General features: G+C 34.3%; 2 protein-coding genes and 1 long non-coding RNA gene across 3 annotated transcripts; all 3 read left to right on the top strand.

The window, feature by feature from the left end:
- Positions 1-8,020: 8,020 nt before the first annotated feature.
- On the top strand, positions 8,021-8,691 carry LOC130462739 (uncharacterized). Its single transcript, XM_056831591.1, has 2 exons — positions 8,021-8,063; positions 8,177-8,691. The coding sequence occupies exons 1-2, from the start codon at positions 8,021-8,023 to the stop codon at positions 8,689-8,691; spliced, it is 558 nt and encodes a 185-aa protein (XP_056687569.1).
- An 817-nt stretch (positions 8,692-9,508) lies between these two features.
- On the top strand, positions 9,509-10,758 carry LOC110775435 (protein MIZU-KUSSEI 1). The gene has a single exon (XM_021980038.2). It carries the CDS (start codon positions 9,838-9,840, stop codon positions 10,645-10,647), a length of 810 nt encoding a protein of 269 aa, XP_021835730.1. The 5' UTR covers positions 9,509-9,837; the 3' UTR covers positions 10,648-10,758.
- Positions 10,759-14,873: 4,115 nt separating this feature from the next.
- On the top strand, positions 14,874-19,728 carry LOC130465724 (uncharacterized). The gene is made up of 3 exons (XR_008925736.1): positions 14,874-15,430; positions 16,528-16,645; positions 18,938-19,728. It is a non-coding gene; the product is annotated as an uncharacterized lncRNA (long non-coding RNA).
- The last annotated feature ends 1,500 nt before the right edge of the window (positions 19,729-21,228 follow it).

The following is a 21,228-nucleotide window of genomic DNA, read 5'->3' as shown; positions in this document are numbered from 1 at the left end:
ATTCCGGAAACGGAAATATTAAATATTTGTTCGAAACGGAAATTAATTCCGGAATCGGAAATATTAAATATTGTTCGTATCGGAAATGAATTCCGGAACCGGGAATTTAATCGGAAGCGTATCATACGAATTAGCATCGGACGAGGCCTGCCGGACGAAGGCCCAGCACGAAGTCGGGCCATCGCCCAGCAAGCAAGACGCACGCCAACACGCACAGCCCATGGCAGCGCCAGGCCCACCACAAGGCAGGCCCAGCGCGCCAAGGCGTGGCTGCGTAGCGTGGGCCAAGCGCACGCACGCGTGGGCGCCCTCGTGGCTCCGTGCGTGTGTGTGTTTGTGTCCATGCACAATTCCTAAATCTATTAGGATTTGGTGTATGATTAAATTCTTATTCCTAAAAGGATTATTTAATTAATTAGAGTCCTTGTAGGATTCTAAGTTTAATTAAATCGTATCCTACTAGGATTCCAATTTCCTTTCCAAACCTTTATAAATAAGGGCCTAGGGTCATAATTTATGTACATGGGATTGAAGTATTCTAAGGGTAAGTTTTGAAAGAAAAATAAGCCAAACACTTGCAAACACTTAACCGAATTTCCTAGTAACCTTTAGGGCGATTCTAGTTGGTCTAACTTGAGGCGGATCCGGACGTACCGTGGACTATCTACGGAGGGACGACATTTGGAGTCCTAAAGGCTTGTTCTTGTTCGGTTCGGGCGCAGCTAGGGAGGGCACGCTACAAAGTGTATGCTCCTAAATTATGCTAAATGATTATGTGTAAATAATATATTTCCTGGCATTAAGGTTTTTCCGCATGATTTATGTTTTGTCATATGTATCATAACCTAACAATTTCTACCTAAAAGTTTATGTTTAAAGAGAAGTGTCCTAGCAATCAAACTTCCTTGGTATCATATACCGCTTGAGGTTCTTACTTTGATAATAACTCAAACAATCGAAGCTAGGCTACACTAATGATCTACAAGTGGGAAATGAAGCATGGAAATGCTACATTAGTTGTAGGGTCATCTAGTTTGTTTTAAGTCCTTTCAAGGCTGGAACTTAATGGCTATTTTGTTCCATAATCAGCATACCTAAATTTATGCTTCAAACACAGAAAGACTAACATTCAAGAAAAACAAAAACAATGTTTGTTTCTAGTTTAAATGAAATGATCATTTACGGGTTGAGTCAATATGCTTGATCAAAACAAACAACTCTTTAACAATAAGAACTTTACTAGGTTCAAATCAATCTCTTGATTTGAGTTCCACTAATCTTTGGCATTGTTGCTTAGACCATGTCAACAAGTTAACATTCAAAAGCTCTATTTTTATGAACTTTTGAAAGTTGATTGATTTCTAGATCATTCAAGACAAGTTAGTCTTACTTGTTGAAAGTAACAAAAGATATGAACTATTGTTAGAACACCTAGACAATAGAGTTCAAAGCTAAAGAAAGATTTTATGACTTTATTATTTCACATGGTTTTGAGTGAATATGGACTTATTTACTCAAAGTGATATAAGTTTGAATCCGTTTGGCTAGTTCAAATTTCTTAGAAAAGTATAAAAACGTCCACTTGGCAAGAAATCATAAAGATCTAGGTTAGATCATGTTGATGATTAATTGAGACCAAAAAATGATCATCAATGATTATGTGTTATATTTTCACGATCTAGCTCCACAAGATATGGTATATCTAAGTTGGAACGATCGAAGTCAATTAGTACTTGATTCGATCAATGATGAATCATAAAGAACTTTCCTATAATTTCTACAAACAAAATGCTCAACTACCACCAAACTAAACCAAATTCGTCAAAGCTATTGAAAAGTAATTTCAGAATATCTTTTCAATAATTATATATCTAAGGAGTTGCTAAACTCAGTGGGAGCTTAGTGTTTGTTATTCGACAAACTAAGGCCCAAGTATAGATATATGTTTCATTGTGATTTATTCAAATGAGACACAAGGGTATTGTTTCTACCACGGATTTTTGAGAACATAATGTTTGTTTGCTCGAAATAATGTCCTTTTGGAGATTAGTTTACAAAATGACAAGTGGGAGAAAATAGACCTCGAAAGTCATCGAGGCGAACAACAAACATAAACAGGCATTCCGGAGACTTTTCAAAGCTCTTTCGAAAATCCAAACACGTATTCTTTAAGGACTTTAGAAGTGGCTTTAAAGAATAGACATCTCTTAGAAGACTTTACAAGTGCTCAAGGAGAACAAAATATTCAAAGAACTTTCAAGTGTTTGTTGATATTCTATCGTTTGATGTTCTATATCCTAGTAGGCATAGAGTTCAAGTCACTAAAACTATGAGATTCTTCTATTAGATAGTGAAGAAACATAGAGTTCAGGTCAATGAAACTATGAGATTCTTCTATTAGATAGTGAAGAAACCTACAACTTGCAGTCAAACTATTATCACGTAGATTAATGAGTTTGTGACTTGTAAGAAAGCTATGATGAAACCCAGATTACCTAAAATGGTTAGAGGCCATATATAGACTCAAATGTTTTAGATGGTTAAAGTCCATAAAACATAACCAATGTTTTGATGAAAAAATTGAAATTTAGTTGATTTGCAAGAATGATTTACTTCTATTGGTTGCAAATTGGTTTTAAGGATAAAAACCATCAAACATGGAACTGTGTGCACACAAAAATCTAGATTAGTTGCTAAAAGTTACAAGAAAATTCATGGCATGGATTGTGTTGAAACCTCATGCATAATCGTAATGATCAAGTCTATAAATCAAGCAATGATTGCATATTGGTACATATGGCAATTGGATGACAAAACGTATTCCTCAACCAAATGTTGGAAGAAACTATGTACATGTTATGTCATAGGATTTGTGGATCCAAATAAATGCTTGAAAATGAAAGCTATCATATGAAGTACATATTTAAGCAAGCAATTGGGAATTAGAACTGTATTTTAGTGAAGCTAATAAGTATTTTAGTTTCATAAAATATACATCATTCTTATAGATATATAAGAAGTTTAGTGGGAGTACATAAAAATTAATTGGTCCTATGTGTATCACACACATATCTCTCTATTGTGAAATAACATTCAAATGCTAATGACTTAGATTTGAAATTATTTATCAATGATGGACCAAGGCGAAACTTAGTACATACTGGGTTTTAAGATCTATTTACAAAGATCTTATATTATTGTTTTGGATTAAGTAATAGTATTTACGAAATCAAACACGAAAGACTCCATTGACCCATATGAATAAATCTAAGTAAAGAATGTTTGAACTATGTATAAGCATTTACTAAGTTAAACATCAAAGAATCTAATGAGATTCTTCACCTATATTATATGTCAAATAATTTAGCTGGATTTAGTATCTACTAAAACTAGATGAGCTAAAGTTACATGAATAGAATTCAATTGGAAATTATTCTGCAAAAGAATTTATCATGTATAATATAATATAAGGATCGCCAAAAACGTATCGTATGACTTTAGGCATGACGAACATATACCAATCTCTATTGATATAAGTGAAGATCAACTAGATTGAGATCAAGAAAGACTTATGGTACTTGAAAAGGTACATAGGAATAGTTCTTGATTCAAGGAAATAAAGATATGCTAAATAATTTATGCTACATGCATAAACACCGGCAAAGGATCAAGCAAGATTCCTTTGGACTTAACCGTTGGTAAGGACGAGCTATAGAGCATCGTGTTTTGAAATGGCAACATGGATTAGAGACCATGAGTTGTTGTGTGGGAAATATTAATTTCTATGTTCTAAGATACAGCTGGAAAGTCTTCCACATATCCGTGAACTGCTTGGATAAACAAATCCAAACAAAGCATCACTAGCAACCTATACAGTTGAAGTAAAAGTACTTATTTCCTAAGAAGCAATAAAACAGGGTTGTTTATGTTAAAGAGTTCTTCTCTGAACTTGGGTGGATCACATGTCTGCTAGCTTAATGGTTCTTCATTGTAAAATGCGTAGAACCACTATTGTAGCAAGAAAGACTATCACAAAATAAACATACTCAAAAGATCATATCATCTATCTCGAAGAACATTCGATGAAAAGGATATTAAGATTGGCAAAGCATGATAACTAAACCTATGCAACAAGTGAGAAACAACACTCGCGTTGTGGCACTGGAAATCAAGCATAGCTTTGAATTCCACGAATTTTTTTAAAGATGGGTTCGAGGCCCATGGTTGTAAAACATTGGGGTTGAACATTTATCATATATGAAATGTATTTTCATATTCCATTTAATCTTGGTTTAGTATTAAATGATGAGTCCCTTCAATTTGACGATATATTCAAGATAGACTGTCAGGACCAGTCCTGTGACTAAGAAATGTCTATCAAGGGAACTTGAATGTCAAAAGTTGAAAATGGTCCCTGGTCGGAGTTTTCTATAAAGATGGACGCATAGAAAACGTTAGACGACTAGATTGCAAGATGGCTAGTAGTTCTGTTTCTTGAACTATGTGGACATGGCAATGTCGTAATCATTTTCATAGATACTTACTTTGGGAGACTAATATCGGACAGACCTATGAAACTTTACTGTAAGAGATGAATATTTGTCGTAAGTAAATTTCATTAAAATTATTAGACACTAATCCTCAATACCTGAGTGATTTGAGATTACTTGTTTGAGAACTGCTTACTTTGACGTTGTCAGCCGTCGCACCGTAAAAGGAGGCTATAAAGGCAACGCTCAGGTAATCACCTATCAAACGAAGTCTAATCTCAAGATCGCAAGATTGGGATTATCCTCCCATAAATCGGGATGAAATGCTGAAAGTTGTACAAGGCCACTCGGAGAGCTAGAAATTGTAAAATGCATGGTCGTGCTCAGATGAATCATAGGCTATGATTATCTGTTTATTTGATCAGTTGAACTCTGAAACCGAGAAACATCTCTGGACATAATAAGGATGACAACTCTTACCTTATGTTCAAGAGCAAGCATCGAGTGACAAAGGAATTAAGAAATGCACACTTGTCCCTAAGGACAAGTGGGAGACTGGAGGAAATAATGCCCTTGGTCCAAGTATGCATTTATTGATAAGTCTAATAAATGCGGTTCAGTATTAATTATGCAAGTTAATAATTCAGTGAGATCAAGTGAGCTGAATGCCTAGCTTGAGGCCGCTTTAGTTCAAGTGGATTAACGATATTAATCCACATCTTACTCTTGACTGAACCCGTAGGGTCACACAAATAGTACGTAAACGGATCAAGTATTTAATGGCATTGAATACTCTATATAATACATATTCGGAATCGACGGATCTTGGTTTCAGTGGGAGCTGAGATCGTCAAAGGCAAATAAATGAATACTCCGGAAACGATGATATTGCCGGAAACGGAAATATGGATCGTATCGGAAATATAAATATTATCCAAGTCGTAGATGTTGCCGGAAACGGAAACAGGGTACGTATCGGAAAAAATTATCCGAAATGGAAATATTGCCGGAATCGGAAATATTGCCGGAAACGGAAATATTGTGAGAATCGGAAATATTACGGAATCGGAAAATAATTCCGGAAACGGAAATATTAAATATTTGTTCGAGACAGAAATTAATTCCAGAATCGAAAATATTAAATATTGTTCGTATCGGAAATGAATTCCGGAATCGGGAAATTAATCGGAAAGCACGTCGTACGAATTAGCATCGGACGAGCTTGCTAGATGAAGGTCCAGTACGAAGCCAGGCCCACGTCCAGCAAGGGAAACGCGCGCCACAACACGCCAGCCCAAGGCTGCGCCAGGCCCACCGCAAGGCAGGCCCAACGCGCGCCCAAGGCTGCGGTAGCGTGTGGACTTCGTGGCAGTGGGCTGCGATTGCTCGGGCTGCGCGCGCGCGCATGGCGCCCCTCGTCGGCTGCTGTGCTTGCGTCATTGCGTGTGTGTTTGTGTTCACTTACGAAACCTAAAGCGTATAGGATTCGTTTGATGATTGAATTTCCTAATCCTAAAAGGATAGATTAATTAATTTAGAGTTCTACTAGGATTCTAATTTAATTAATTCGTACCCTAGTAGGATTCGATTGCTTATTCCATAGCCTATAAATATGAGTTCAGGGCTCATAATTTATAACGAGTTTCAAGTATTCAAAGGTAAGAATTTGAGCAAAAATTCAGCCAAAACACTTGCCCATATAGCCGAGTATTATTAGTACCTTAAGGACGATTCTAATTGGTCAATCTTAAGGCGGATCCGGACATGCTGTGGACTTTCTACGGAGGGACGACACTTGGAGTCCTAAAGACTTGTTCTTGTTCGGTTCGGACGCAGCAAGGGAGGGCAAACTACAAAGTGTATGCATCTAAATTATGCTAATTGTTATGTGGCAATTAATTTGGAATCCTGGCGTTTATGGTTTTTCCGCATGATTTATATTCGTTTATATGTATCATAAACTAACACCACCAATATATAATAATTAATTTTATATGCACGCGATTCATGCATAAAAAACATATAAGTTAGATAAAGTCGAACGCACATAAACATATTGATTAAAATGGTAAGAATTTATTTAAGGGGCTGGATTGATTAAAATGTTTATTTGGGATTTTCCTATTGGGTATCTTGTCATTATATTCTATATTCTATAAGTGTGGAGGATATTTTAGTAATCTAAAGAGGACACCAAAAGTGGATTTAATAAAATAACCTCACATTTTCACTTATATACTAGAGATTTACTTCACGCCCGTGAACCGCAGTTGCCAAGGCCCAAATGTTGTATGTTGTGTGTCCACCCATGCAACTCTCATACTTTCTTAAACAAATGTTTCTCTCAAGTCCCCAAATATAAACATTGAATGTGGTTTGTGTTTTTTTCCATTTGGGACTTTTTATATTTCCACAATTTTTCATTTCCCACTTATTTTCTTTTGTATTCTCACTAGGATTTCCAACCGTATGTACTACGTTTAAATGAAAAACTAAAAACGGTCCCATAGAGAGGTGGTCACTAACTCTAAGCATTGGGGGGCACATGCATGGTTTGTTGGGTGTAATAGTCGTCAATTGTTCTTCTAATTGTTAAAGTTCAACAATTTCAACAGTGCAAGCTTTACAGGGTGTTATTCCAGTACCCAGCTAAAATACTGTATTATTGCAAATCACTTGAAAGTAACATCTTGTACTTTGCATATAAGCTTAATTCATTATAGACTGCCTAATTAAGTATTTATTCTAAATGCCCTCAATAATTATCTTATTCTAATTAGTACAACCTTTGTATTATATCTTACGTGCCGTAATCAATTATTACTCTGTTCATTTTAATTAAGTTATTTTTTAATTCAATTGATCCCCTATTCCCTAACACCCATAAGTTATTACGTAGTAAAAGCGTAATTTTGTCATATAACCCAATAGAACATTGCACTACTTTCACTGTATAGCAGTTATTTTTCCTTCTCCTCTCGAGGGGATGGTAGTGGTATCCAAGAATTGGAATAAAATGAAATCTCGTCTACATCATTTATCGGCTTATCATAGATTCGTGTATAGCTCTTTCTACACCAAAGAAAATATATATATATATATATATATGAGATTTTAAATTTTAAAGAGTATAATTATTTTTTACTAAATTTTTTCTTTGGTAATAAATTAAACTCTATTTGCCATGATAAAGGTTTCTAATTGGGCAAATAATTATCTTATCTTATTAGACCTGAAATAAGTAAAAATAAGGCGAAGAAAACAGAGCCTTAAATCCTAACTCCTGTAATTAATACGAAGTAGTTGACTATAAGAAGTTCAAAGGAGAAACAGTAAGCATCTAACATTTTTTTTTTACTAAATTAATTGATTCATTGATAAAAAAAAAAAAAAAGCCATCATACATCATCTACACCTTATATAAAATAATTGATTACGTCATGTAAAATAGAAAGTTTTTACTAATTAACTTTGAAGATTTAATCTACATCTTATATGGATCAAATGGGTAAGCTCTGTATATGTCAAGGATGGGGAATGGTGGGAGTACCAGCCTAACAATTCTGCAAGCTGGTACTGGAGAAAGATTTGTGAAACAAAAGAAGTCCTGAAGCAATACTACACTATTGCTGAATTTAGTAGTATGTCCTGTTATTCTGTGAAAGATGTGTATCAAAAACTTACAGGTCCAAAACCCTTGGTGCACTGGGATCATATGGTTTGGAATAGATTGAATACACCCAAGCACAAGTTCATTTGTTGGATGGCTGTTCAGGATAGGTTACAGACAGCTGCAAGATTAGCCAGAATTGGTGTTTGCTCCTCCCCAAACTGTCTGTTGTGTGATCAGCAAGAAGAGGTCCATGACCATCTGTTTTTTGCTTGCCCCTATAGCAAGAGGTGTATTGAGGAGATCAAGAGTTGGGTTGGCTTTCACACTACTCACAGTGGGCTTCAGATTCTCATTAGCAGAATTGGTAATAGTCATCAAACCAAATTTCGAAGGCAAGTCTGGTATGCTGCTTTAGCAGCAACTGTGTATTCTGTATGGAGGAGTAGGAATGGCAGTTTATGGGATAAGTGTATCCCAACTGTGCATAGCACTGTTACTAGAATCAAGCAGATTGTGAGAGATCGAATTAGGAGTGTAATGCCTAGAAAAGTAAGTCGAAAGGATAGCTTATGGTTTTTAACTCTTTAAGAGTTGTTTAGTTGTTTTGCTTTCTCCTTTGTGAAAGGCTCCAACCTAGTTGGTTCGTTTCCTTTGGAGTTAGCCTAGCTTGTAATCTGTTTTGGTGATTAATATTATCCTTTCTTACTTAGCAAAAAAAAAAAAAAAATCTACACCTTATATTCTTATAATTAATTTCCTGAACTATTACAATTTTCAAAACTAATATTTTGAGTTACTTAGAGCTTGGTATGCTACATCAATTTTTCAAGCAACAACATTTTCTAGTTACAACATGTTCTAATGGTTAGCAAGTAGCTTGATTTTTGTTTAACTTTTTTTTTTAATCTTTTTTTATTCTCTTCTTACTTTTACATTCCTAATAATTAGGAAAAAAAGTTGTTGTTTTCCAAGCTAATTAGCTTGGTAGAGCTAATTTGCTTTGTTTAGCTAATTTAACAAAATTGCTCCAATGGTTTAGCTACTTGCTTGAAAGTCAAGCAAGTCCCTAAATACAACCTGTGGAGTTGCTCTTAGACGGATTAATATGTAAGAGACCGGAAAATTAGTAAAAAAAAACTTTAAATTATGAAGGAATGATATATAATTGATTGGTGTTATGGTCCTCAAGTATCTTAAAAATTTCCCACAGCTTTCAATCTAGAACTACATACTATGTATAAGTAGTGTTTTTCTTTATCTTCATGGCATGTAGTCCCCCCCAACTCCACCCTTTCCCCCTCCCAAAACAAACATCACTAAAGTAACAAGAAAAAATAAGGAAAAAAATAATATATGTAACTAGTGTTTTCCTTTATCTTCATGGTATGTAGTCCCCCCTAACCCAATTCCACCCTTCCCAAAACAACCATCAAAAGTAAGAAAAATAAGCAAAAAGTTAAGTATATATGGCCACCTTTCTAATCCTTACATGAACTAATTCAAGGTGAGGGGTCCTATATTTTCATATCCAACTTCACAAAAAAATCCCAATAAATAAATTAATGAATTAAAATGCACCTTCAATTCAATTATTATACATCCTTGGTACCTCCCCCCTTCTCCTCCCTACAAACAAACTTATAAATCTTAAATGATCCACAATTCCATATCCCTACATTATTCCTTCAAAAAAAAAACTCCATATCCTTAGCTTCATCAAAAATTCCAAAAAAAATGCCATCTATTTATTCAATCCCATTTAAAAAACTCCAAAATCCATCTACCTTAATTTCCCTTCTAAAAAACACAAACCCTAATTATGACAAAACCTCAAAAAAATCAACCTCAAAGAAGCCCTCCTCTTCCAAAGGTGGCCTTCTTAAAATGTTCAAGCTCTTCCCACTCCTGACATCCGGGTGTAAGGTGGTGGCACTACTTGCAAAATCCCACCACCTTCGCCGCCCCATGATACCGGACCACGCAACCATCATCACCCTCTTTGGTACACGTCGAGGGCGTATAACCCTAGCTATCCAAGAAAACCCTCATAGTATCCCTTTCTTCATGATTGAGCTACCCATCCTTTCTTCCTCCTTCTACAAAGAAATGGCTTGTGACATTTTAAGGGTTGCCCTAGAAAGTGAGACTAAAACACATAAAAAGAAAGTAATGGAAGAGTTTGTATGGGGTATTTATTGTAATGGTAGGAAAGTAGGGTACTCCATAAGAAGGTCACAATTGTCTGATGATGAAGTTCATGTTATGCAAATGCTTCATGGTGTTTCAATGGGTGCCGGAGTTTTGCCACCGTCACCAAATGATCATCCTCGCCGCCAGTCGCGCCATGATCATTGTTTTAACGATGAAGATGATGATGATGATGATAAGGAGGAGAAAGATGATGGTGATCAGTTTACGTATTTAAGGGCCAGATTTGAAAGGGTTGCAGGGTCTAAGGATTCGGAGGCGTTGTATATGATTAATCCTGATCATTCTGAAGGTCCTGAATTGAGTATTTTCTTTGTAAGAGGTTCATTTAAGTAGAGATTTTATGTTTATGTTAATTTGTATTTATTTGATATTGATCATAGAATATAATCTTTTTAAGATTTGTTATGACTTATATATGAGTATTTACAGAGAGAAATTAGTTGATTGTCTGCCTTCTAATCTTCTATACGGAGGAGTATATGAAATAGTTGTCACGTTGATAGTTGATTGTCTGCCTTCTAATCTTCTATACGGAACTAGTAATTAACGCCAATGCTAAATATGGATGAACGTGGTAAGTGGTAACATAGTATTTACAATGAGAAAAAGCTCAAATTTAAGGATATATAAATCATATATATCGCTTGTCCGCCTCATATGAATTGAAATTAGTTGTCACGTTGATACTGTATTGAACTATCTAGTAAATAACGTAAATGCTAAATAGGGACGAATGTAGTATCATCTGCATAATATTTATAGAGAAAAAAGGTGCAAATTAACAGGAAATATATAAATTCAGGTTTTTTTTCTTATAAAATTAAAGGATCAATCTTATATAATGCCCTTTCTTGCCACGTACAAAGTTAATTGTACTGTCACGTTTGATATTGCATTGAACTAGTGATAAATGTGAAAACCAAATTTGGATATATGAAAAAGGGGATTCGAACCTGTAACCTATGATATACAAGCGGTCAATTTTTGTCACTATGACAAGACCTCGTCAGTACCTTTTCTGTGTAATGCCAGATTTATTTTGCATTACTTGTTCTTTGGTTGGGTATGTTCGTTATGCATGTTCCTTATTTGGTCTTGTTTGAGCCAGAAAAAAACAAAGTTTAATTGTTAAAACATATGAAATTGGATGAAGGTCTAATCGACATTAAGTCCTAGCGTAATCTAATAGGGAACAATAATAGTTCCTATAAGTTAGGAGGCACAAGCTCTGTTTAGTTTATTGAAAACACAAATTCTTAATGTAAAAAACTAATCAACACTTATAAAAAGTTATCAAAATTAGGTAAAAGTTACCTCGATACTACAAAATAATCTTTTTATAGAGACGAGGAATTTCATCTCCAAATAGTTTAAATCTATCTCAAAGTGAAGATTGTAGACGGATTTCAGATGGTAATAGGGCGTCTTAAAATTTTTGAGACGAAATTTTGGCTAATCCGTTACAAATTTGAGACAAAAATTTGAAACTCTATATACAATTCCACCTCAATTTTGATTTAGAGACGAAGTTTTAGTAATATATCCGTCTAAATTTGAGATGCTTATAGTATCCGTTTCAAAATCCGTGTTTAATTATGCATGTTTGTAGTACGATCACCTGATGTATAATAAGTTTAATTTATTGTACACCTGGTACATGCAATTGTGCAAGAGCTTTCATATTAAATTAATTTGTAAGGTGAACTAGACATGGCCTCACTCTGCAAAAGATTTAGTAAAAGTTTTTAGTAACCTGGTCTATATGGGAAGTGATAAATTCAAGAAAAATTTTACTTCTTTCAAGGAAATCGATATTTTTTTAAAGGTGATTTCCTTGGAAGAAGTGAAATTATTCCTTGGATTTATCATTTTCCGGTCTGTACTTGTCGGTAATTTCTATCGTAATAGGTTGTATATTGTGATTTGTGCATAGTACATATAACTACGGAGCAATATTTTTTTTTCCCCATGACTAGCTCTAATTGAGCAAAAGAATGAATTAGGGAGGTTGTACAATCTTCATTAGTTATGTGACCGATCGAGAAATTAAATTAGGTAAGAGGCGAAATCAATAAGAACTGGCTGGTGTACGTTGAGATGTTAAGAGGGTGTGACATGTTTATGATTAAGGGAAGATAAATTCAAATACCTAAATATAAATAAAGGACAAATTATGAATTGTGGTCATATTATTGTTGGTGAGATTTCGTATTCTTCTTTACACAAAACTAACATTATTACAATTAGAGTACACCGATTGCATACAAGTCTGATAAATTGAATTTCATCTTAAAATTAGGACTGTAAATGAGTCGAGTCGAGGCGAGCCTAGCCGAATATTAAATTTATCGAACTAAGCTTGTTAAAAAAATACAATATTAGTGTTCGTACATGCTCGAGCTTGTACGAGATTTAACTTTTTTTGTTCGAGATGAACTCATTCAGCAAAATACTTGTAGTTCGGGCTCGACTTGAGTTAGTTCGTTTGTATTTCGAACGACCGTTAAACGAGCTTTGCAACTCATCCTGTTTTATTTAAGATAAAATAGAAATTTAAATAGTTAATCCGTAAAATTTTAGACTTTACAATTATTGGATAATAAATCCTATAAATTAATTATTACATTTTTAGATAAACACATGTTTTGCATATTATTCTATTAAAACATACGAGCTATTATGGTTTATAAACGAGTTATTCATGAACACTAACGAGTCAGACATGATGTTGTTCGAATAAAGCTCATTAAGTAAACAAGCCTTATAATATTTGCTCGAACTTGTTCATTTTCTTAATGAATGAGCTTTGACCGAGTTTGTTCACGAGTTGTTCAGAACGTATCGGCTCATTTGAACCCCTACTTTAAATCAATCGGCAACAAAAGAAATAATACTCCCTCTTACAACTCGCCCCGGTTTGACCGTCAAAGAGTTTTAGGCGATTTAATTGATTTATTAATTTATTAGGTGGTTGTTGGTAATGGGGTATTTTTTTTAATATAGTTAGGTTCAATTCTTTGACTTTTTAATGTCCACCTATGAAATATTTATTATATACTTCTACTTATGTGTTAAATTTGTCTATGTAACTACATATTTTGTATAATATAAGTTGGTGGAGTTGGTGGGGAACTCACCTTGTGACTTGGAGGTCACAAGTTCGAGCCCCATCAACTGCGAAATGCTTGGGAGTGGCTCAAGGGATGACCCGCGGAGCTGGACTGTTTAACCTGTGCTAGGTGCTGGTTCAGTTAGGGTCCCTTCTTCTAATTACCTATTAAAATATATATATATATATATATATAATATATATAAAATGTTGCGTACACAATATAATATTGTATAGCCCAGTACTAGCCAGTCTAGCTTATACTATATACTCCGTAGTCTTTAGGCAAATTTGTCAAAAATGACATTTTATAGCCCAAATTTTGCGATAAAAGACCTTATATGATTTTTTTTTTTTGTCAAAACACACCTTAATTTTATTTATTTTTTTTGCGAAAGACAACCAAAAGAAAGTTTCCAGCATTGACTGAGCTTTTTCGACCATTGACTTACATGTAAGCAGCACGTGTTGCTTCATTTTACATGTTAACTTGTGAAAACGACTTAATGAGCATGTTTAGTGGAAACGAAACAACTTCCCTTAAACACCACATAATATATCAAAATTAACCACTACAAAAAAAATTATATAAGATACTTTCTCGTAAAATTTGAATTATAAAAGATGTTTTTTTGGCAAATTTGCTTAATCCTTGTGATCTAACACTTGAGGAACTTATTGTCCATCTAAAGTACCTAAATACCGTTACTTTTCATACAAATTTTATATTTTCTTTTAAAAATGTTGTCATGCATGCATGGTTTTAAATTCTGAGTATACGTTACGTTCATTTTAATCTAGCTTAAGCGGACAACAATTTATTCATGTATGGATTGTTCAAAAGATCTCAACAAAATGACTTGCGTTTATAGAATAAACATGGCTCGTACGGGAGTTAGTTCCACAATTTAATTAGATGGTCGACATCGAGTATGGAGCGAGTATGGTGCCACCAAAGAATGTAATTGTTCCCAATTCTCATCCATGAGAATAAATATGTGCTTTAGGATGGAGAATAGTAATTGTTTTGATTGTAATAGTTGTGAATTTTTTTTGAATCTGTGGTATGCAGATCTATTTTGTCATTGTAAATGTCGTATGATTTATTATTAATGATATTGTTCTTCCCCTGTCAAAAAAAAAAGGTAATTGTTTCTGTAAAAGATAATGTTTTTATGTTAATAAAACATCATGAGTGTCCTTTTATTTATAAGTTTTAGTAAACTTAAAATAACATATTAGATGTTCTTTTTGCAAGGTAAGATGAATAGCCCTACCGGATCGGAACCCCGCACGGGTCAACCCGTCCGGGTTAACAGGCTAGACACTTTAAAAGTGGGGGGGGTGATAAGGGGAACCCTCCCTCAAAGTGCCCCTAGTAGGGATTGAACCCCCACTACTACAAAAATGGGCAAAGAGACCCTTTAGAAAAGACCCGTTGGTCGACGTAACGGGTCTCTTTAATTTAAGAGATCTAATATTATAGATAACGGCTCTCTTATGAGTTAAATGGCCCATTAAAATTAGAGGGGTGAAAAATAAAAGACCTGTTATCTGATTTAACGGGTCTCTAGCGTATAAAAGGGGCCATTTAAATGCCGTGCAAAATAAAATAAAAGAAGCAATAAACCCTTTATTTACTTAACGGGTCTCTTATGTATCAAGGGACCCACCACTTCTCGTAAAAAATAATTGGAAAATAGCAAAAGAGCCGTCATTTAACATAACGGGTCTCTATTTTCATTCATTTCCTGGCGCCAAGACTTTCGCAAAACCCAATTTCACCCTAGGTTTTTCTTTTCCCTCTTTCTTCTTCCCTGGACATACAACCCCTAGGTTTTTTCTTTGCCTCTTTCTTCTTCCCTGGACATACAACCTAAGGCAACCATCGACGAATTCATTGACGAACTCACCACTACCAACGGCTAATCGGAGAACTAAGTTACGATTGGCGACTTCACTCCCACTGGCGACCTCGACACAATCGCTAGCAAACTACAAATTTAGGTTTTTGTTCTCATCACTCTCTTCTTCTCTTTAATTATTTGTTTCAAATTTCTGAATTTCGTGTGGTTTTCGGTTTTGGAATTCGATTTGTAATTTCTGCTACAATTTAGGGTTTTTTTTTTCCTGAAATTGTTTTCCCCTCTGAATTTCTGAAATTTCAATTGATGCGATTTTGTGTTTAGATGTTCATGTAATAGCTTGTTTCAAATTTCTGAATTTCGTGTGGTTTTCGGTTTCAATTTGTAATTTCTGCTACAAGTTAGGTTTTTTTCCTGAAATTGTTTTTCCCCAAAAATTTGATATTTCAATTGTTGCGATTTGTAATTTTAATTTTGGGGTTAGGTTTTCCAGTTTCATGGGAAAGTGTTTCGCCATGGTTTGTTGGAATACTGTCTTTCTAGAGTTTCTTGGCATGAGTGAGACACTGAATATGTTTGATCTTTCAAAACCTCCACAACATATTTATGGTATCCAGATTTGGGTGTTTATGGGATGCGCCCAAGTATCAGACTCATCTTTTATTAAAATTTTCTTATTTTGTAGTTTGAAGTGTCAAGTATCAAGGCACACCTATGTTTGAGTATCATGTATCGAACAAGGGAACCCACTATTTTGCATCTAGATGGATACAAATCTGAATAAATATATGATGTAGACACTGGAAATGTCGAGTCCAATAGTCTAGTAACATAACAGAAGATGGGCTTTGACTCCCCCTTTCCAAAATAGAACCCTCGTAGATTCGCACATCTTCTTGTCATCAAATTGTTTCAAAGTGATGCATACATAGCCACCCTCGACTCAACTGGATTTAATTGAATAATATTTAAGTGTAAAGGGTAAAGCTAATTTATTCTTGTCCATCCCCTTTCGTCATATTTTACTTAATGTTCGCTCTAATAACTCGTTGTTTCTGACTGAAAGTAGTTTTAGAGATGATAATGTTGTTGAAGTCCAGACCCCAGAGTGGTACTTTTGTTCCTGCTCACTATTAAGTAGATATTTTATTTTATTTTGCCTAGATATAAGTTATATCTTATTTTTGCTCACTTTGGTAAGTTCATAATTTGAAACATGTCCTATTTGCCTCTTCACAGGTGTTTAATAGATACAATGGTGTGATTGATGGAGTCCAGTTCTCATCACATGACCCTGTAGGTGGCCTACTAGCTAGATCTACCCATTGATCCATCTGCTGGTATTCGTTGTGCAGAGGTATTGCTTGAAATTTTCCTATGCTTCTATGAGATGATTGGATCTTTATCACATCAATATCTTTCATTTGTATGAAGTGTTAAAACAATTCAAAAATTGTTTTATTTGTTCTTTTCTTGCTGATATATAATGGTATGTGCACAAGCTCCGCTACATCTGCTTGATATGTAGCTATACTTTCATATGTGGTTGTGTGTGTATAGTAAGCTGCTAAATTGCTTCTGTCAAGTTCTGAATCCGTGCTTCATTACTTTGAATGAATATTTTCAATCTTTCTCCATTTGACCAGTTAGTGAAAGGTTCTGAGATGTCCATTTATTTCTCCATTTAACCAGTTTAGTGAAAGGTTAATTGTGAGATTTATAGAATCATATCATTGAGAATACTAATCCAAAGATACTGCAGCTGTACCACTAGTAATGGGCATATAAATAACCAGTTATTTAAAAAAGTAGTAGTAACTGACACAAATAATGCCTGTTACAATTCCAAATAGATTAATTTTCTCAGTTTCAGTTTTAAGCTTTTAGCAATTACAGTTCTGAATGAGTTTCAAGATATGTTAGGCATTCAGATACTCTCCCGATTTTCCTGATTGTTCTAATTGTTGGTTCAAATCCTTCATTTCTACAATTTTTTGTTGGTATTCGCTTTTAATATTTCGATGTTCATAGATAATTTTGATCATTTAGAAATTTAATTTGAACAATCGTGTCTGATCCTAAATTTCTTTCATGGTTAATTCTGTTATTGTTTGCCATAATTCTTGGAAATATGATATATGGAAGTAATCAAATTGGAGTATACTTTCTTTGTATTACAGTGGCAGTCTCGTAGTGGTACTATATTGTGTAGGTGTGCTATTAATATGAGGGAATGTGGGTGAGTGTGGGTGTATCAAGGTGTTTGAATGTGTTTGGGGATGATGAGGATCTTTTTGGCTGGATTACTATTGGCAGGGGGCTGAATTATGTTGTGCAGGTGAGTGTTCATTTAAGGGAGGGAGTGTGCAGGTAGTTCTTAGGTTGTCGGGCTTGTTGGTTTGGTTGTGTGTGTGTGGTAGGGTCGGATTATAGTTTAGTTTTTGAGCTACTAGTCTTATATAGGGTATATCTGGTTCAAGTCACAACTTTAGTTAAGTGTCAAGATTTTCAGCTGACATATAAACCATTTTCTTAGTTGAGCTTTGCCTAAACCAGTTGGTACGAGTAGGATTTCTTCTAGATCCAAGAATCGTGTTTTAAGCACCAAGCCAAATCCTTTGCTTGCTGAAAATTTATATCATTCATCCCCTCAAGTGCCGAACACGTATGAAAAGCTTGTACGAACTGAAATTTTGTCTGGGCCTATCATCCTAAGCTCAAAGTCAATATTGAAAGAAAGCACTAATAACATACTGCCCCCACCTTTAACTGAGAGTATTTTAGCGCAGCAGCTTAAGCCTGAGATCGCATCAAGTAGCAAAAAACTCAATTTACTATTCTTTTCTGGTCCTTTGACTAGCAAGCCCTTGTCAAAAGCCTTCAATATCAACTTGAGTTCCAGTATGTGAGGAGTTTTGTTCAATAGAAAATACCAGAGCCAATGTTAAGTGAACAATATTATTGTGCTACGAAGACCCAAGCAACTTAATTATAGAGGTTATACGGTCAGTGAACAATGTTAAGTGAACAATATTATTGATTTCAAGATATGAAGCTTATAAACTCAGTTTGCTACCATCTCCTAATTTACAATGCCACACTAGAAATAGCAGTTAACTGCTACATAAAATCATTACTTGCAACTGGCATGACCTCAGTACATTAATTATAGAACAGTTATTAACATTATTAATTTATTATATTTACTTGTACAGAAGGAATAACGGGGCTTTTGTGATAGAGGGGATTGGATGGACTTTGTTGCCAATAGGTTGAGCAAAGGAGCCGAAGCTTTTGAAATGTGTATTGGTGGCAACATGAGCTCTCTATCAAACTTCCTTTTTTTTTTTGTGTTCTTTTATCAGAAGGCATGTTTAAACGTGTCATAGATTAACTACAACATTTTTTCCGTATAAGCTCAGATTTTCTCCGTCAAAGTTCCTGATGGTAACACCTTTAGTTTGCTGCACCTTCTAGAAAGGTAGACATATATTGTGAATAGATGTATGCTTTGAGTGTATTGCACTAACTTGCCAGAAAACTGCTTTGATGGTTTCTTACTTTCTTTTAACTAATAATGTGTAATTCTGCTTCGAGACATCCAACTGATATTACTTGTTTTCTAAATTTAATTTCGTTGTTAATGCAGGTTTGTTTCTTGTTGAAGGTAAGGTGTAAGGGAAGTTCACATTTGGAAACCAGCCAAACAGTGTTGGAGGAGAACATATGCTTGTGCCCGCATTGGCTAATAATTAGTATTGTCAATTTGTTGATGCTTGTCACAATTATGTAAACTTTTGAGCCTTATTTTATTTTGTTATTTTTATATTTTTGAAGATTACAATTGATGTAAAGTGGGAAATAATTTATTGGGTGATTGTAAGAATTAGTTTGAAATTAAAAATTTGGTTAAATGCTGATTTTTTATGCCGAAAAATGGTCGTTTATGCTATTTTTTTTTTTAATAAAAGTTAATGAAAAGAGACCCGTTAGGTATAAAAAGGGCTCTCTCGAGTATAATAATAAAAAATAGTAAAATATTCTAAGAGACCCTCTATCTAACATATGGGGTCTGAATTTGTTAATTATAATAATATTAAAAAATTCAAAGAGACCCTTTATCTTACATATGGGGTCTGAGTTTGATGGAAAAAATATTATTTAAAAATTCAAAGAGACCCCCTAGGTTAAATATTAGGTCTGAATATTTTTGCAAACATACCCCATATCTCTAATAAGGGGTCTCTTCTTCTTCTACATTATTTTTTACATGGTTAACGTAACATACCCCTTTTCTTAAATAACGGGTCTCTTGTTTTTAACAAACAGACCCCCTCTAGATGAGAGGTCTCTTTTATAAAGAGACCCCCCTATCTAGAGACCCCCTTAAATGGGGTCTCTTATGCCATTTTGAACGGGTCTCTTTGCCTATTTTTGTAGTAGTGCCCCAACCTTTTGGTTGGAAAGTGGAATCCTTTTAGATGTTCTTTTATTACAATGTCATGTTGTTTTCTTCCATTTTCTTGTGTCGTTTTCGTATATCATGTTCAATGTGCAGCTATATTATGGTAGCGAATTGATCTTGCTTCATGTTACGTGATTGGTTAAAAAGGCATATGCATACCTTGAGTGAGCACTACTTTTAAGTTTCCATGTGAAGCAACTTTTTCCTATAAATGTTTCAATCCTTCTTTTGTTCTGATGGGTAGCAATTGTCAAAGGAAATAGAGGGTTGTATATTATTACAAGAAAATTTTCAAATTCCTTAAAAAAATATTAATTACTTTAAAATATGATCAAGAATTAGTGAAGATGAAAAATGGGGCCGTAAAATAAGTGGTAATGGCAAGATAGATAGGGTCATAACATAATAAAGGTAGGTGTTTGACAAGATAGGGTTGCATCAAAAAAAAAAGGGAGATAGGGAATTAAAAGTGGAGTGTTAATGTCATGGGAGTGTTTAGTTGAGTATAAAAAATACTTTCTTGGAAAATAATATTTTTTAATCAATTTTTTTTTCAAAAAATTTCCGTTGTTTGTTTTGGTGGTAATGAAAAATAATTTTGAAAAAAAAAAAAAATATCCTCGATTTCAAGAGTATTAAACATTTTGCATTTGTAAAAAAGAAAAAAAAAAAAAACTCTACTATATTTTTACTTGCCTCCCTCTTCTCTCTTCTAATCAATCTTACCCGATTGACCTCATTGATTTGTGTTAGCATAAAAATTATAAAGAAAAAAAAACTTTAAAAGAAAGACCTATTAAGATTAATGTCTTAAAGAGGGCGTACACGGTACACATCCTTTTTCATTTATCTTTTCTCTGTGACTTTTTCTTGGTAATTAATTATGTTAGGAGTTTTATCAACCCTCCAAAAAGCAGACGAAACCAAACTAATACATTAGACAATTACACTCATAATTCCCAGGAAGAAAATTTTCCTGGCCTATAACAGCTCATACTAATGATGATAAGGCCATAGAATTGTGTTCTTTCTTGAAAAAACTAGCTTTTGGGCCCGTTCTTCGCACGGGCTTTTACTCATTTGATACTTCAAACTATTTTTTTAAGGGAGAAACTACAAATTTTCAAACAAATGATAAGTTACATGAAGCACAATTGCACAAGCTGCTATTATAATGCTTAAAATAAAAGATAACGGCAATCTACCTACGAATGCATATATTACAAAGAGAATGCCAATTTAAACCCGCAAAAGAATGGTTTCATCTAAGACGGATCAATAATTTTGCTGTCTAAAATTGTAGAAAATAGTCTCTCATAACTAAAAACATTTTCCAAAAATTAAAAACAGTCTCTCATCACCCCCTTGTTTAACATGGTCCATTTTCACCTTATAATCCAATCCTTTGATAGAATATCTTATTTCTGAATTCTGCACATTGATTTCAATAATAATTATGAACCAACAGTAAAAAT

Source organism: Spinacia oleracea, chromosome 1, assembly GCF_020520425.1.
Source record: "Spinacia oleracea cultivar Varoflay chromosome 1, BTI_SOV_V1, whole genome shotgun sequence".
In the NCBI taxonomy this organism is placed as follows: domain Eukaryota; kingdom Viridiplantae; phylum Streptophyta; class Magnoliopsida; order Caryophyllales; family Amaranthaceae; genus Spinacia; species Spinacia oleracea.
This window is presented reverse-complemented; position numbering and strand designations above follow the sequence as displayed.